General features: G+C 35.2%; 1 protein-coding gene across 1 annotated transcript; it reads right to left on the reverse strand.

The window, feature by feature from the left end:
* Positions 1 to 1,042: 1,042 nt before the first annotated feature.
* Positions 1,043 to 19,486, reverse strand: LOC127192126 (vomeronasal type-2 receptor 116-like). Its single transcript, XM_051149455.1, has 6 exons — positions 19,290 to 19,486; positions 12,155 to 12,434; positions 10,962 to 11,768; positions 9,238 to 9,465; positions 8,726 to 8,849; positions 1,043 to 1,950 (listed from the first exon to the last, which is right to left on the reverse strand). The coding sequence occupies exons 1-6, from the start codon at positions 19,484 to 19,486 to the stop codon at positions 1,043 to 1,045; spliced, it is 2,544 nt and encodes an 847-aa protein (XP_051005412.1).

The raw sequence follows: 19,486 nt of genomic DNA on the forward strand, positions 1-19,486 counted from the left end.
ATGTGTTTCTTGTAAAATGGAATCATCTAAGAAAACGTATACTCTGATGCCAGTGTATTATACAATCACACTAACTTTGAGCAGGACACAGCTGGATCATTACAAGTGTGCCTTGACAGAGAGTGCTTAGATATAAGTCCTCTGATAAGTGAGTCAGGGAATGCATGCACCTGCTAAGAAGCTTCTGTACCTTACAAATGCTACTTGAGACCCTACACTCTATCCTTTGGGTTTTACACTTTTTAAAAAATTTTTTATTATTAATTTATTCTTGTTACATCTCAATGGTTATCCCATCCCTTGTGTCCTCCCATTCTTCCCTCCCTCCCCTTTTCCCCTTCTTCCCTTCCCTTATGACTGTTCCTGAGGGGGATTACCTCCCCCTGTATATGCTCATAGGGTATCAAGTCTCTTCTCGGTAGCCTGCTGTCCTTCCTCTGAGTGCCACCAGGTCTCCCCCTCCAGGGGACATGGTCAAATGTGAGGCACCAGAGTATGGGGTTTTATACTTTTAGCAGAAGTATTCACACTCTAATTTCCCCAACCCTATATGTGCTTATTTTTAATTAACGTACAATATTTTTCTGACTGCACTCCGAGTCTTTTTCAAGTGTGAAGATGATGGGAAAATGCAATGTATTGTGGTACATGTATAGATCTGGTAACTAATCATGCAACTTCCCTTTACAAATATGTACTCTCCTCTTGATATATATAATGCAGCACAACAATGACACATAATTTCTACTGGAAATTTATATTGGAAGAGAAATTTAATAAACTAAAAGCCAAATACAATCTATCATACTATTAAGTTGAAGAATAAACATTGAGGGAAACCAATATTATAGATGAAAAATGGCTGATTCTAAGGTTTTGATATGTGAGAGTGGAGTTCCAAGTCACATTTTGAAACTCTAATATGTAGCTTTTTTTTACAATGGCACATGGAAACATATCTAATATTTGACCTTCTATTTAATGACTGGAACCAGTTGTTTAGTCTTCCTACAGGGTATGTTAGTGGGATTCAGTGAGGAATTTAAACTTTAGCATGTGTGTGTGTAAACTTGTGAAAAGATTTTCTCTTGGGTTTTAACAAAATAATGTAGCATTTTGGAGCAAATATGCAAAGAAGCAACCCTGCACTGGAGGTCAAGATGCAGAATATTTCCACAGAGACCGTAGCCTTGCCTTTAGTGCTGTGGTAGACAGGAAAGAAGGTAATCCAAACACTGCAGAACACCAGCATACTGAATGTCAAGAACTTGGCTTCATTGAATGTGTCAGGAAGATTCCTTGCCAAGAAAGCTACAATGAATCCTCCCAGAGCAATAGAACCTAAGTATCCTAGGGCACAGTGGAAGGCAATAACTGAACCTTTGTTGCAAACAATAAAAATATGACCATGTTCAGTGTGGCCATAAGTATCAACAAATGGAGGAGCAATTCCCACCCAGAATCCACATATAATAATTTGAATCATGGTGCATATGGGGACGATCAAGTTAGATGCCCCTGATACCAGCAGCCACCTCATCTTTTTACCTGGCACAGTGACCTTAAAGGCTAGTACTACAGTAATTGTCTTGGCTAAGACACTAGAGACAGCAACAGTAAACACAACTGCAAATGTGGTCTGCTGCATGATGCATGTAGCTCTATGGGGCTGACCAATGAAAAGCAAAGAACAGAGAAAACAATAAAAAAGTGAGATAAGAAGGCAGTAGCTGAGAGCTCGATTATTGGCTTTGACAATGGGAGTGTCTTGGTTCCTCAGAAAGATAGCAAATACAAAAGCTGTGAGAGCAGAAAAGCAGAGTGCCAAGCTAGCCAGAACCATCCCTGTGGGGTCTTCATAAGACAGATATGTCACAATTTTTGAGATGCAATGAGTTCCTTCTGTGTTGGCATATTGATCATCTGGGCACTTCAAACAATAATCCATGCCTGTTTCAGAAAAAAAAATCCAGGTTAAATATTATTCTATTATTCAAAGATTTATCAATGCTACAGAAATTTAATATATTTCATCAGTTAATGAAAATGAATTATCTAAATTGACCTTCCCTGTGGTGGCATCTTATATGGTTTCTTATAAATATTCATCTTGATTTTGAATTTCTATAAACCTATGCATGGTTAAGAAACATAATTCTTTATAATTTTTATTTATTTAAGACAATTTCAGTAAGTTTAAAGAAACCTGTAGGTGGTATGACAGAATATACTGGTTAGCGTAAGAGAATATGTTAGAGTACATAATTCATAGTAGCACATATTTATAACATATTTCTGTACCCTGCATAGTACCATAATAATATTTAATATGCTTACATGTATATTACTGTATAATGATCAGCCATAAGATAGGACTTAAATATCAGTGTTCTTATGTAGCTCCTTCCACATACACACTCTGTTCAAACCGTATCTTACTTAAACGTTTTCTCTAATAGAGCCAAGGAAAGTAGAGGAGTTATGAAGCAATTATGACGTAAATATATACATTAAAAGTATCACCTTGCTTTTTTGTTCCAATGTATGAATTCTGGTACAACAGAGTATCTACCAATATTACTGGCATCTATCATATTTAAATGTCAGTGATCTCAAGGTTGTAGTATTTATTTAGAAAATATCACAAAGAAGATAACTTTCCATCTCACAAGGGCATTTATGTGACACATAATACTGGATGCAGGAATGAAGTCCCTTCCACATGTATCTTTGTTATTTTGAACATAATATAGTCAGGTTTCTTTCAATTGCATTGTCTCAACCAAGCCGACTGAAGAGTTATAATGTCTTTCCAGTGATGTGTCATTCTATCCAGGAAGATACAATTCTATTTCAGTTGTTCCCATCTTCTCATAATTTTCTAAAGGGCTTTATCTAAACTGGCAGGAAAATTATCTAAAAATTCTAGCTTTTCTAATGGTTTTATAATTATCCAACATTTTAAGTATACTATATTTTCAAATTCCTCCTTATACTCAAAAGAAGTAAGCAAAACTTAAAATGTTTCTTTTAGAATCTTCTGGTTCAACCAACACTAAGATAATAAATTGTTAACTTTATTTGTACTTGATTTTCCTGCCATTGTTTCACCTGAATCTCCATACATTTTAATACATATTTCTATACAGTATGTCATTGAAATGGTTTATTTACTTGCATTATTAACTGCATTCTCTAACTACAAATATTTGACATATCTGGATCTGAACTCTACTATTCTTTATATTTCACATGTTCAATCTATTTCTTCCCAGTCACACCCTGATCGGAGGATTAAATTAAACTATAAGTATATATAGTTCTATCTTCTCTCACTCCCATAGAAGATATTTACATTCATTAGTTGCTTAACATACTAAAATAAATATCACTTTCATGGATTCCATTGGACCCTTTCCACAATGAACTTACCACCATTTATTTAATCCAAATGATCAATGTACATACTCCTTTTCCAACATTATAACAAAACCACTCATTTCAGATTTCTATATGTTGGGTTCCACATTTAACAGTGAACTAGAATATAACCAAAAATATAAACTACTGAGTGACAGCATCATCTACAATAGGACACATTATAAAATGCATATTTCCCAAAAGGATGCAGCATCCCTGAGCATCTTCATCTTATCACACAGTTTTTTACTTCAAAATCTAAAGGTATAGTTGCAATATTTTGGGAAACAATTTAGATGTTGTGGAATCCCGCTATTAAGGTCAAAGTCTAGAGGTTCTGGATAGGTTCTGAACTTGGGATAAAATGGACTCCCTTTCTCAGCAGATCTCCACCCGATCTGGGGAATTTCTAAGCCCCCAGTGAAATTAAAAAGCCAAACCTTTCCTGATTAGAAACCCATTCAGCAAACCCCTGTAGATTCCTGGAGATACCCACTTATTGATAATAAAATGTCTTGGTGTTCTGGCTCTCAACCAATGACCTTTGACATACCTGGAGATTTCCCCCATTGGTAGTATAATTAAATATTGTTTTCCCCCTCTTATGAATAGGGCTGTTTTGTTACATGTGGGTTAAGTATGCCTGGCACCCCAAGCCCCAGCAAATCAAACACATTCACTCTCAAATCTCCTCCCAATGCCCAGTTTATAATGTTCCGGATTCATGAAATAAACTCTCTCTCACTCCACTCCTCCACCATGAACACCAGAGACTCATCATTTACTCTGGGGAAGCAACGGCTCCTTGGAGAATCACCACTGAATGCCCCAAGCTTGGCTGACAGTTAGGCAGCCATGCACCCAGCTGATGGAAGCTTCAGGACCACCTAGGACTTGACTGTCAGTCAGTCAGCCAGCCACATGTTGCTGGCCTCCATGAGCTTCCACCATTCAGTGGCATGTGGTAATGCTTTGGTGGCAATTGACCTGCATCCTGCCAGACCTGCATCTCATTGGTTGGCTTAGGGTTTTTGCCTGCATACCTGCCATTAATATAGTGGGCAATAAAACTGTGGTATCATCACAGGCCTTTTGAACACCTGAGTTTCCACTGCCAGCTGATACCATCAATCTCATTTTAAAAGAACCGACTGTACCATAGTGGAAAACTCATTTCCACTTCCCCTGTGAGATGGGGAGCTTTGCCTAGTGCTAGAATCTCACCCTAAGCACTCAAATCATTCCTGAAAGGGGACCTTTGATCTCATGGTTCCTTGGTTGCAGTCTGGAAGCCAACAGTACCTGGACTGGCCTGCAGGAGAAATGCACAAATCTGTTTCCCTCCTGGAAGCCTGACAACAGGAAACACATTGTGAACAGCCCAGATGAACTGTATTTCCAAGTACTGAATTCCAAGCTGAGGATAAGTGCCATAGTTTAATACTCCAAAGCAGTTTTCAGCATAAACTATTATGTGCAATGCTTCTTGATTGAGTTACAGATGTAGTTAGAGACACAGACACAAATTTGAATTGTTTCACAGAGAGTACTCTTAATTCTTTAGTTTAGTGATGATAATGATGATGTTAAATATTTACATTACCATAAAGACGTTCTTGTGCCAGGAGCCATTGATTTGGAGAATTCAGTAGGCATGTGGGCTTCCTGGAAGGTAATCTGGTATTTTGCAATTTTGCAAGGCTTATAGTGCAATGAGCCCCTAGAATTGTCTCGAGCCTCTGACACCCCTTCTTCAGAAATGCTGTGAACCCTCACTCTGGTTATATACACACTCTGATCAAAGAATCCACTTAAGGGATCTTTATAAAAACGTGCTGCTCTTCACATTTTATTTCTGATAATGGGATTTCTGATTTGATTGAAACCATTTTAAATGTTAAATAGTCGATACAAAGTTATAGCTGCAATAAATATTTTTGTGGGTCCCCAGATGCCTCACAAAAAGACAACATGAGACAGATTTGTGGTTTCAGGTAAGCTTCCACTCTTGAGATGACACCAGAGATCCTGGTATGCTCCATAAATATAGGTTAGTTGAAATTCCCATGAACACAAAATATAATGGGGCTACCAAGAAATGTCTAAAATAAGGACAAACCTTAATGTCAAAAACTCCAAACTCTTTCATTTTAGGTCCTTATACATTGTCAGTTTATGGCATAAAATACAGATGTTCAAATTTTACTTTGTATCTTGGAATGTAAGACTAGATGTAGAAATGTTTAGCTTAGTACTAAAACTTGTAGTCGATAAGATCGCTCTCATTGTAACAGTTTTTTTCTGTCTCTGTGATAATTCCTTTTGGCTCTGATGTAAGTCCTTTTCTGACTTAGAAAGCTTTTGATCAGGGTATAGGAAAAGTAATCAGGCAATAAAGGTTCTGGGGTCATTTGCTTCATCTGTTCTCTCTCTTGAATACGTATGTAAATGGTTTATTTCTATTTCTCTCATTCCTTTTTTTTGTATACTCCCCTTTAAAATTATTAAAAATGTTTTAAGTTTGTTTATTTTTAATGTATTCATTCTTAGTGTTTTGACTATTTGTATTTGGCAGCCTTGAAGAAAGCATCTTTCCTATCTTGATGCATCAACAATTCTGAGTGTAAGTCAATATCTATCATATCTTGTCATTATCAACTTACAACTTCTATCTAGACCTAAACACTTGACTCCTAAACAACCAAGCTTAATTGTTAAACTAAACTATCTAGTCTTTAACCCCATTAGAGACTTGAGAAGGAATAAAATTAATTACCCGAGTATACAGGGGGTGCAGCTTAGCAGATTCTCAAATGAGAAGATGCTGAAGACAGATTGCTACCTGAGCAGTCACCCAAAACTCTATAACACTGGAATATCATCTTCAACCTTCCGGCCCAATATATCTGATAGACGTCTTTATGGGGCATGAACTTACTTCCCCTGTCTTGACAGAGTTTGGCTATTGACTCTGGGTGCATCCATTCTTGCCCTGTTTTAGGCAGAACTCTGTCTGTGGTAGAAATGAGGACATTTTGCCCAGTGCCTTGTTTGCCACAGTTGAATGCATCTCCATAAGGAGTTTCTTTGATGCTCATCATCCTCTTTGAGGTAGGCTCGTTGCAGCCAAGAGTTAACCTTTCTCATTTTCAATGAATTTTTAAAATAATAAAAATATTTGAAATGCCATATTCTGTATGTCTCTGAGGCTTTTGAAAACCTTATAATCTAACTATTTTATCTTAACTTTCTATAGAATCATATCTATCTGTTGCAACTAAGACGTATATTCTTGTGATAAAAATAGATTAGGAGTTGATATGAACATGATTGGATCAACTAACAATTAACTTGTATAACTTATTTATCCTAAACAGCCTACAATAGCACTTTCCAAATATTAGAAGTAATTGTCGTAATATAATTGAGTTATATGGATACTATACCACATATTAAAGTAGAAATGTATATAATGTGTGTGAAGAATAATCTTAAATTTAAGTTCTATACCATTGTCTTTAAAATTAAACTTATTTTGCATCTACATACAAAATTCTATACCAAAATAACCTTGTAGGTGACAATAACGCATTAAGTTGAGGAGTAGATGCTTTAATCTATGTTTTGTTCTTCTCTATATATTTCTATATTCAACGTTCTTTCTTTACAACCCCTATCTCCAAACCTAAAAATGGAAGATAAAGGAAAAGACAGACATCCATGAGTAGAACCTTGTTTTCTCTATAAATAAGACCAATAACAAACATATAACCAACTCCCATTGAAAATAACCCTCTATGATCCAAGAATTCAACAAAAACATATCCTCCCTTAATGGAAATGGGGCATTGTTTTTTTAAGGTTGCCTCCTGCTGATTTGGGATAAATAATACCTTTGTAGGGCCCCAAATGAAATTGGAGACATGGTTAAACAAGCTACGAATAGCATTTGTGGTCCAGTTTCTAAATGTTGAGAAACTCCAGGATTAATTAAAAGTCCTGTGAGGGACAGTCTGAAATGCTGGACCAAATGAGATTGAAATCTTTCTTCAAAGGTGGCCCAGGAGCTATCTTGGTCTGATGAAGAACAGCAACTAAAGCACTGGGTTCTGGAACATGAAGGATGCAGGATGTCATTGTCCAGCATGCTGAGAGAAATAAATCCTGTCGGTTCTGATCCAATGTCAGTGTCTGGTTCTTTTGTTCTGAAAACATATAATTTCTCACAAGCATTATACAATCCTAATATTATAAGTATATAAGGTATGCGTGATGCACAAAAAAATTTAAGGCTTGTTCTCTGCTCTTTATATGAGCATAAACAGACCTTTGTAAACCTTCATTCATGTCATACAAAGAATGGCATTTAATAATACTTCATAGAGTTTCTGTAGCCCACAAGAAGCACTGTCTATGCCTAGACATTCATGTCTCAGCCAGTCTCAGAGCTATTCCCATATAGTGGGATTAGCAATATAAGTTACCTGCTTGTTCTGCTATTTGAATTGTTCACATCCCTATTGAATCCCACTTCCTCATCACCTCCCAATCTTCCCTCCCTCCCTCATCCATTCTCCCTCCTCCCCTAGTCCTCAGAAATGGGAGCCCTCTGCCCCTAACAACTGAACTCAGCCTATCAAGTCTCGTCTATACTACCAACAACCTCTTCCTCTGTAGCCTGGCAAGGCCATCCTGCCTGAGAGAAGTGATCAACCATTGGGTGGTCAGAGTCCATGTCCTAAGTTGTCCCTACTTTCCACATTGTGGGACTCACAAGGAGACTGTGCTACTACATCTGAGCAGAGTGTCTAGTTCTACATCATACATGGTCCTTGGTTGATGTTTCAGGCTCTGTATTATAGTGTAGTTATCCTACATTATATGGTTAATACCCACTTGTGAAGCCACTTTTCATAACTTTCTCTGCAGGAAAAAAGTGGTCAGTTTAAGTTTTCCTTTGCAGTGTCTGAACAGCCTGTCCTGAGCCTCAGAGAGGAAACTCTGTCTCTTTCCCTTCTTCCCTGTCCTTACTGGCTGCCTCTTGCTGCCTCTGCATTTAAAGAGTTTTTGAATTTAGTCATAGAGCATGAGAGAAGAAATATACATGAGACACTGACTGACCCCAAAGGAGAGAAAGAGACATTAGTTGTCACTCTGAGTGACTCCAAATATTCAATGCTGTGCACAGGTGCCTCAGTTCTCTTCTGGACCCATCACAACCAAACTTTAAAAGCTCGGTGAATTATGCAATAATAGGAGAAAGTAATAAATCCAGTGATTTTTAAAAAATAAAATCTGTACTTGCCTGTCATGTTGGAAACTTGATTCTCTGGGCAGGGGGTACAATCAAAGCAGCAGGCAGCTTTTCCCTCCTGAGGGGATTTTCTGAAGCCTGGATTGCAAGGTGTACTGCATATTGAAGGTGGAGTCTGAGAAGAACCATACATGCATTAGCAATAAAGAGTTTTAGTTAAAGTTAAAGGGACTTAAAACATGATGCAATTGTAAAACCTCCTTTTACAAACAGATTAAATTCAAGTGCAGAATTTTATTGTAGTTTTCAATATTTGTTCTGAATTTATTATGATTTGAGTATTATTAAATAAACATTTTATATATGTACTAGAGTGCACATATGTACACACATATTTGTCTCTCAGAAAAATAACCAATGGATTAAGGAAATCCAGAATCATAGAGAGTTAGTGGATAAATGTCTATATATGAAAATGCATATCCCATGAGTAATAACAATGCCACCAAATGATTATGTGCAGAGTTGTTATGTAGAGAGTATTACAATTAAGTCCAACACACCTGTCTAACATCTGTAGCCCACTCTATCATTTCATCAGCTATAAGCAATTGATGAGGATGTGGCAAGTATTGGAAAAACTTTCCTATTTTCACCTTAAGTCCAAAACTTTGTAGAAAATTTCCTGTGTAGAAAATGTCATACTCTATATCCAGCTTGGCTTTCTGATTCATATTCACTAGGTCTCCAAGGGGATTGACAAATTGGATATTCTTCAACGATGAAACCACCTATAACACATTTATTATTTAATTTTTAGCTATATTTATACATAGGATACAACATACGAAGTGTAGGTTTCCTCTGATTTTTAACTATCTTCAAATTTTGACTTTATGAATAATACTCAAGTTCGTAGAATAAATGAACATTCACTTAGAAGTAAAGTACAAATATCACAGAGGCTTAGAAATAGCTGTTTCTCATTGGAGTTAACACCCTAAAACATGAATATGTTTGGTGAGAACTGCCGCCTCCTCCACCCCTTTCTGCCATCAGTGTTATCTTTGTAGCAGCAGCTATAATTGAGGTCCCCTATAGGTAAAAAATGGAAGAATAACTTGATTTCATTTAGGGATGATTTGTAACATTAATAACCAACAGTTTCACCACTTAAATTAGCAGTCAGACACTTGGTTATATTTAATAAATTTGTGAGAAATAATAAGAATATAATGCATGAAAATAAATTAATAAAAGGGATATCCTTTGAAATCCTTAAGTTCTTATTTCAACTGTTAAATAAATGATGCTTATATATGGTAGTCATATTCTGGACAATATTTTATATTAAACTATTAAATAATGATGTTATACCAGTATTGGCTGGAACATAATGTGTACTACCAATGTGCTTTGGATTATATGCCATGAAAAAGTAGAGAAATAAGCACATTTTTGAGAAACTTCCTCAGATACTTGGTTTTAGAATTTTTGTTCATTTTAAGAAAATAATTTCAAAGTCTCTACATTTCACATTATATTTTCAAGCTATTTTAAATTTTATTTATTTATTTTTTATTAATTTATTCATTATATCTCAATGGTTATCCCATCCCTTGTATTCTCCCATTCCTCTCTCCCTCCCATTTTCCCTTTATTCCACTCCTCTATGACTGTGACTGAGGGGGACTTCCTCCCCTTGTATATGCTCATAGGGTATCAAGTCTCTTCTTGGTAACCTGCTATCCTTTCTCTGAGTGCCACCAGGCCTCCCCATCCAGGGGACATGGTCAAATATGTGGCACCAGAGTTCATGTAAAAGTCAGACCCCACTGTCCACTCAACTGTGGAGAATGTCCTGTCCATTGGCTAGATCTGGGAAGGGGTTTGAAATTTACTGCCTGTATTGTCCTTGGCTGGTGCCATAGTTTGAGCGGGACCCCTGAACCCAAATCTGCCTATCATAATGTTCTTCTTGTTGGTTACTAGGACCCTCTGGATCCTTATACTTTGCCATTCTCCCATGATTCTCTCATCTAGAGTGCCAATAGGATGTCCTCCCCTCTGTCCCACTTTCCTGGTAAGTGAAGACTTTCATGGGACATGCCCCTTGGGGCAGTGTGCAGATATTTTTAATTTTAAGTTGTCAAACATTTTTACTATAGACTATTTCACTGTCTTGTGAGTATCCATGAATAATTCCTGTTTCAGATAGCTATGAAGTATGCAACTTTAGCCATGGCCATTGTGTCTATGGGAATCTATTTAAGTAAAAACACATTACCTGAAGGGAATCAAGTTCCAGTCCTTCCCCAGCATTATTTGTCCATGTATCTACTTGCTGCAGAAGTAACTCATGGAGAGAATGGGCCACAGCATAAACAGCATTGTATAGGTTGTAACTTACATCACTCATGGACATTTCAAACTGGTACCTGGATAACCATTCCAGAAGCTGCTTTTCTGAACAATTCTTCACTTTCTTACAATTAGATGATGACAAAGAGCAATTAAAATTCAACCACCATAACTTAGCAAGAGAATTAGTGTTACTGTAGTTTGAAGGGTGCATTCTCTGTATAAATTTCCTAAAACCAGCCACTTCAGAATAATGATGTGAAAAGCTGATTATCCCATGGAAGGAGTTGAAGAGGAATTTTCCATCACTTGTAATCATATCCCATTGTGAGGTAGTGACCCAGATTCTCCGAATGTCTAAAAACTGCCATAATCTAAAGTTCAGTTGTAGATGAGAGTCTTTGTCTCCATAAACGATGACCACTTTTGCTAAAGACATCATGATTTGATTATAATACATATCAGCCATTTTAAAGAATAATTTTATGTCATATGTGATAATAGTAATAAAGGCTAAACAGATGCTGCGTATTTGCATCTCTTCTCTCAGTTCAGAGGCAAATTGAAGTCCTTGGTCATCGTCTGAAATGATCAGTCCTACCCAGTTCCAGCTGAAATAGATCACCAAAGACACCATGGCAATAACTATAGATTTGTCCTTGTTAGCCATCTGGTACAGATAGGGAAAGTAGTCATAGCTGGTGAGGAGAGGATGAAATGGCCCATAGTAAAGCTGTAGGACATTTTAAAAATATAGAAACGACCTGAAGAATATGATGTATACAAATCTTAGTCTAAAACCTAAGTATATTTAACAAAATAAGGCAGTGTTGGGAAGTGTAACATTCATTTTCTTAAAACACAACCCATTGTGATTTTCCTAAAAATGTAAGATGAACTTATTCTTCCAGTAAAACACTACACATTCCCACTGTTTCTTTTCTCTGTTTTTAATAAAGTTCTCATATGTACCATATAAAGTAACTAAATGTTTGTACTTTAAACTTTATCAATCAGAATGGACATAAATTCCCTCTCTGGCTTCCCATCTCCCAAGGCACTAAAAAAACGTGCATGAAAGAAGGTAGTGTTTCATGATGTAGAAAACACACATCTCACCTCTGGAGTTCTGGAGATGTACAGGAGTGGTCCAAACATGGCAGTTGGTAACCACATTGGTCCTGTAAGGACAATTAAATATCTCCTCTGGTTTCTACAGTCATAGTTAGGAAAATAATCACCTCTTTTGGATGATAAAATGATTTTACTCTTTTTAGCCAATAAGTTACATTCAACTTTAACTAACAGTGACATATTGGGTAAAATGTAAGGATTCCTATTGATATCTTCAATGGCATAATAAAGAGATAAAATCAAGTGGATGTTCTTAGTTGTCAACCTGAAACAGAATATAGCGATCATTAGATGTTATATTCTAAATGTACTAATCTGAAATCATTTTAAATGTATATTATGCACTGAATCATTTTTTCCTAGATATGATTTTCTATGCTGACAAAAGACTTGATACTGTGGTTGTGAGAATTTTAAAAATGAGTATGTGTTGGTCTTACTCAAATGACATTTTGTCATCTGGAATTTTTCAGCAGCTTACTTTTGTTGTCTGTGAACATGGTGAGTAGCTTATGAAACATAAAGCAGGTTATGTTTAATCCAAAATATGCTACTGCCATTATCTTAGAATTCTTGTGCTTCACATATGTGGAAAATGAAGTTTGATTCTCTACTGAATCTCATGGTGTTTTTCCCCACAGCAGCAGAACTTTCTAAAGCCATAAAAAGGTATGAAGAATGAGAAGTCAAGTCTATTTATCAATAGGCCTATGGATTCATACATATTGTAAACATATTAGCGATTTCGTTTCTTCTTTAATTATGTGTACTTTTCTCCTCTTTATCCACTTGAGGCCACAGAATTTGGGATGATATGGGATTGTAATTGCATGGGTTTCAACTGGTATGCTTCATACTATTTATTTAATTGACTCTTATAACACTGGCCCTCGGGCTATATTAGTTGATTTCTGACCAGTTCATCTTTGGGACTTATGTAAGATTTTAGATTTTGATTACTGTATTTTTATTTAGCATATTATAAGAGGATATAATGCTACATATAATTTTTGTATAAAATTATCTTGAAAATATTATTTTAAAAGATTTCATATCATTTAGGTAATTTTGAGTATAATAATTTGTTTGACCTCCTTTTGTGCATTTCTGCATTGCTTCATTATTACACAAATTATTCAAGTAAATAGACATAATTTGAGGCTGTGAAGCTCTTGTTTAGAATTGACTAAACTAATTAGGTGTTCTAAAGTTTCATACTTCTCATGTATTTGTGTAGTGTTTTATTTGTTTGTTTCTAGAGATTTTCTGGTGTTTCAAAAATGCATACACATTTAACATGGTATTTAGTTTCTTGACATTCTGTGATGGAAAAAGATGTGTGTTCTTTTCAGTTTTGAATTTGAGTTCTCTATTTAAACTAATGACGTTACTGTTCTATGCAAGGTTAGCATTTCCAGTAAGATATACCACTATTTTAAAAGATATTTTGGAATTGTTTGTTTCTTTGTAATTATACCCTCATTTTCTGTGAATGTTTGCTGTTCATTACATTTTCATGTACAATTACACACACACACACACACACACACACACACACACACACTCCTCACTTTCCATGATTGGGGATTCCTGGTAAAGAGAGTACAGAAATTATGAAAGAGTCAAGGGAGATAGGTAACAAGAAAACATTACATTCTGACCACAGAAGGGCAGCTGTACATCTAAAATTCCAATGCTTCTGATATGTTCCATAAAAATCTTTGAAATTCTAATCCAGATCATGTTCCAGCATAAAAAGGAAAATTGGGCACACAATCATACCCATTTAAGTAATAAGTGGGTGTTGTGCAGAAATCAAGATATAGTCGAAGGTAACCATTCTCCATTGGAAGGAAACACGTCTAAGAATATCTGGGAAGCAAAATTGTTGGAAATAATATTTGAAAAAGACACAAAGTTGGTTTGTTATGGAGAAAGGAATATATATAGAAAGAGTTCTTCGGGGAGGTAAACTATACTTAAAAACCTGTTGTGGGAAACTCTTAAGATACTAACAAAAATATGTATCCAAGGTAATTAGTTTCAATATAAAACCGGTAGAGGTATTCTCACAATTTTTGAAAATTGGTTTAATGTAAATGAGGTTTACTGATTCATTTCATCTCTTTGTTTTTACTATGCATCCACATGAGACAGAGAAATGACCCAAACATTTACATATGGGTATATTAATCAGGAAAAAAACATATAGTAGAAATTGGGGTTGGATAATTCTAAAGGAGAGTACACATTGAGAGTAACTAAAAACCTCCTGCTAAGTGTGTCTTACACAGATTGTGCCAACATAAATTTCAATCATCCAGTATGTAGTCATTTGTGGAGATCTCACATTAAAATGTGACAACATTGAAAATGCAAACAAAGAAAATATACATGATACTTTTTTCCACTATTCAAATTTCATATTCAAAACATAACCAAAGTAACAAAGATAATTCCTTTTCTTGCCTGTAGAAATTATAATTATGTACTGTATAGGGCTTAAAGTCAGTAATGTCATTTTGGCAAGGTGCTTAGGGGTGGGTCTCAATTCCTCCAATGGACAGCACCTCCAGGGAAGATAAATCTACATTTTTCTGAATTTACAATTTTCTACTAGGTGGCATCAGATAGAATGCTCAATTTAAAATCATCTACATGCAATACTCAGGGCCTCAAGTTTACTTTACTATCCTATCACTAGTTTAAGGTAGCTTCTGTAGTCCTCCAGAGGCAACACTTCTATCATTGCTGTGGCTTGTAGGGTTCTGTAGAAGCCTTCTTAGACCCTGGTTATTTCCTCAAAGTGTATTTTTTTTTCAGGGAGGGCATCAGAGGAGGTGATATATGTAAAATCTAGTTTATTAAACCACACACGAAGAAATGAACACTAAATTCGGAAGGGTAATTATAGGGTAAATAATTAGATAAACTTAATTTTTCTGACAGATTGCATCTGATGATATCCTGCAGATACAGAGTATTGGTCCAGTATATTAAGTGGATTATAAAATTAAAGAAAAAAAACAAATGTGTGTAGAAATAGTTTAATTTAGGTACTGTAATTTCTCTCTAAATGTATCCTTGAGGTCTTATATTGCTTACAGAAAAGAAAAGACTAGAACTGGAAAATGACTACATCGCTACATGCATTGCAATGGAATATGATGTTTGACAGTTGAGTTTGAAAACATTTTATTCTCCCTCAAAATTAACAGTCATCTGTCCTTAAACATTCTCGACCCAAGAGTATTTGTAACAACAAAAAAACAAACAAAAAACAAAACAAAACAAAACAAAAAGAATCATAGGAATATTTTTCAGTGACAGAGGCCCAAATAACCCTAAACCAAATTGTAAATATTGTGTAACAAAGAAAAAATAGTGTAAAATGTATAATCCCTTAAAGAGCAATAAATGTATTGTTTTATTGCAAAATAGAGTGGATAATCACTATCATTCCACACATGACATAGTAAATTATAAATACTAAATGTTAGAAGTTGCTTATGTACAGCAAATGGTGAAATGTTTTTAATTAATTTCATAGAAACTAGTTTTCTATAGCAAAGCTATAAAATATATTACTAGCAACTCATCATACAGAAAAGCTATTCATAATTTGATATTTTTCCACAAAATATATTTATTGAACAAGATTAATGCGTTTTTAGTTGATTGAAATATAACCAACCATCCTTTGGAGATTTGAAGTTTTTTTTTTCAAATAAGTCTTTCCCTTGCTTGGTTAGAGTTACACCAAAATACTTTATGTTATTTGTGGCTATTGTGAAGAGTGTAGTTTCCCTAATTTCTTTCTCAGACCATTTGTCATTTGTATAAATGAGTGCTACTGATTTTGTTTTATGAAGTTTTGTATCCAGCCACATTGCTGAAGATATTTATTAGCTATAGAAGCTCTCTGGTGGAATTTTGGAGGTCACTGTGTATACTATCATACCATCTGAGAATAGCCATTTGACGCCTTCTTTCTTTCTGATGTAGATCCCTTAATCTCCTTTGGTTGTCTTATTGCTCTAGGAACTACAAGTACTATATTGAAGATTTATGGAGAGTGTGATGTAATCCAGGCCCAGAAAGACACGCATGGTTATACTCACTTATAAGTTTATATTTACCCAACATAGATGCTCTCTGAGAGTCCACCATGGCTGGGATACTGAGACTCCCAGATGGACTCTGGGCTGAGCACTGAGAAGTTTATGGAAGAATGGAGGATGGAAGGAGCCAGACGGTTCAATAGCCCCACAAGGAGACCATTAAGACCAATGGAATTTGACCCAGGCATGGATGGGGTGCACAAACTGTTGCAACACCAAAGGACAATGCATACAGAGAACATAGACTCCTGTTCATATGTAGCCAATGGAATGCTCATTTAACAAGGTTGTGGGAGGAGTGGGATTGCCCCTGACATGAACTCTGTTGACTGTGATTTGAACACTTCCCCTTGGTGGAGAGGCCCTGCAGGCATGCAGAGCAATGAGATGCAGGCTACCTGGATGAGACTGATAGTCTGTGGTTAGATGGTGGAGGAGGAGCCGCCCTCCATGAGGACAGAAATATGGTGAAAGAAAGAGGGAGATTAGGAATGGGGAGATACAAGTGAGGGGATAACAATCAGGATATAAGATGAATATATTGTAATATTTTTAAAAGGAAACAAAACAAACAAACAAACAAACAAAAAGAAATATAATCATCCTGTAGAAGGCCATAGTTTTATTTCTTTAATATAGAATTCTATTTCTATTCAATTAGAGAAACAACATGAACATTTATTTATGTTGTAGAATTTTTACTTCCATAAACTCACATTATGTATGAACTATGCTATGTTTCTAATCATAATAGGAAAAACATGACTGATAAAATAACTTTAACTAGCCAAACAGAAAAAAAACTTTGTGTAGACATAATATATAAACAGAAACATATCAGTGCTTTGAAAATAGCTTATGATATTTTATAAAATAAATAGACACTTAACAGTGAAATTAATGCAATACTATATTTGATCAATGTGCATTAATATTAAGACAAAATAAGGAAATTATCAAAACTATACCACATATCCTGTACACCTGAGACATTTATGGTTATATTAGTCTTTCTTCCATAATAGGTATTGAGTTCATATAAAATATATTTGTAAAAATGCAAGGAAAAGAATCTAGATAGAAAATAGTTGATTTGTTATGCAATATTGAGCTCTCATTAGTTAGAAGAAATGAAAACATTTCTTTGTCCTCTCTTGTTTTGTTCCTCATAATTTTGTAACCCTGAATAGAGAAAGGATCTATAATTTTAGCTTTGTGTTTCTCAGATACAAAATTTTCAGTGCCATTATCAAAAGTATATATATATGTATATATATACATATATATATCACTGATATGCATTGATCCATCAGTTAACATGAACTCAGTGTTTATAAAAGCAGAGATTATAAATATCATCAACTTGGCTACCAGGAAGACATATTTACTTCTAATGTCCAGGGTTTCACATACACTTGAGTGACAGAACATCTTGATGAGGTGCTTGATGAGAATTTTATGTTCAAACTCTGGGGCACTTTTCCTTAGATCATTCTTATTTATGTCTAATCTGGGATTCAAGGATCATCTCCTCAGTATTCCATTTCACTGTGTATACTAGTTTGTTAATTTAGCCAATAAAATGAGATAAACCTCTTCTCCGTGATTCCTCATTCTCCAACATTCCCAAAAATATTTTTTGACAAATAGAGCAGCAATCAATATTCTAAAGCACTTAAAAATCTTCCATTATCTCTGAAAATAATATTCCATTTATTCTACAGTTTCCAGTATCCTGCTTTACTTTGAATGTTTTCCATTGGCATATTATTTAAAACCAAACATAGCTATGTCTCAAACTATAAGGTCCACTGTACTCTACCCTGACACATATAACAATGTCCTATATCGAGGAATGTTTATAACCAAAGTTTTACAGCATAACTTGGAACAATTTCCTTACCTTTGAAGAGGAGACATTACTGGAATTACCCAATCTCACATTTCAAATACTATCATAAACTCATTAATAGAAAAGTATGATCAAACCTAAAAATCAGATGGCAGGGTACGCAGATCAGCATAATACAGACTTGTATATATTTAGCATAGTCAAATAAAAGAAGCAAATGTTGATTAAGTACAATAGATAAAAAATTGGACAGGGCAAGATGATACATGACCATTTGAAATCATTAAGTGATCCTCAATGATGGGAATTGGACAGATTTGTAATATTATTACCCCTTTCTCACATGTGAAGGGGTGTCACATGCAACACTACTTATTCTGGATTGTGAAAGGAGAAATATGAGGTCACTGTTTAAATTGGAATCCCCTCTTCTCACAGGGAAACAACTGTTCTACTGAAATATTCTAAATGAATGATTCATGACTTTGTAACCTAGAACTCTGAGTTCTGTCATTGTTATCACAGGAAAAATATGACTATGCCTGTGAAACAGAATGGAAAGTAAAGAAAAGCAGATAATTCTCATAATGAGAATATATTTTGTTACCATGCTCAGCTTCATCTGTGAAAGGCACACAGTACAATATTAGTAAAAGTATAATATGTAGATTATTTTCCCAAACCAAAATTATCTAAAGATAGGTGCCCATAAGTTCTGTTAGATGTAACAGGGTCCTTTGCTCAGTATTTAGCACTATATGCTGATAGATGAAGTGCGCACAGAACACAGAAACCGTATACTAATGTAGCTACTAAAAATAAAACATTGTGTTTGAAAAGCATGTGGCACCTAGAAGTGGGAACTGTCATGGCATAACTCTATGAACATAGTCAGAAATGCATTGTATTCAGTTTCTTAGCTGGAAAATGTGACTCTAGAAGATTGAATACCAAATATCCTATACTCCTGTAGAGAAACTGAAATTATTATGAGTAAGACACAAACAAAACCTTACTTAGAGCCTAAGTAGTGAGGGGATACAAAATAGTCCAAAGACAAGGGTAATGGCGGCCTAACTCTTAGCAGCTACAGCATTTGTGTATCATGATAATTTATCAGAAGTAAATAAATGAAGGAAGCACTTACTTCTTGTCTAGATTTCCGCCAAAGTGATCATTTTTTATATATCCACTTTTAGTATAAATAGAAAAGAAACAATCAACTTCCTTATCTCCATCCTTGTTTTTCTTGTCTTTTGTTCTCAAAAAGCACTTGGGATCAGTCAAACTGCAGAAAAGGAAAGGAAGTTTTAGGACCAAGAAGACAAAAATAAAAGAGAGCAT

The sequence above is a fragment of the Acomys russatus genome, chromosome 7 (assembly GCF_903995435.1).
Source record: "Acomys russatus chromosome 7, mAcoRus1.1, whole genome shotgun sequence".
Classification (NCBI taxonomy): Eukaryota; Metazoa; Chordata; class Mammalia; order Rodentia; family Muridae; genus Acomys; species Acomys russatus.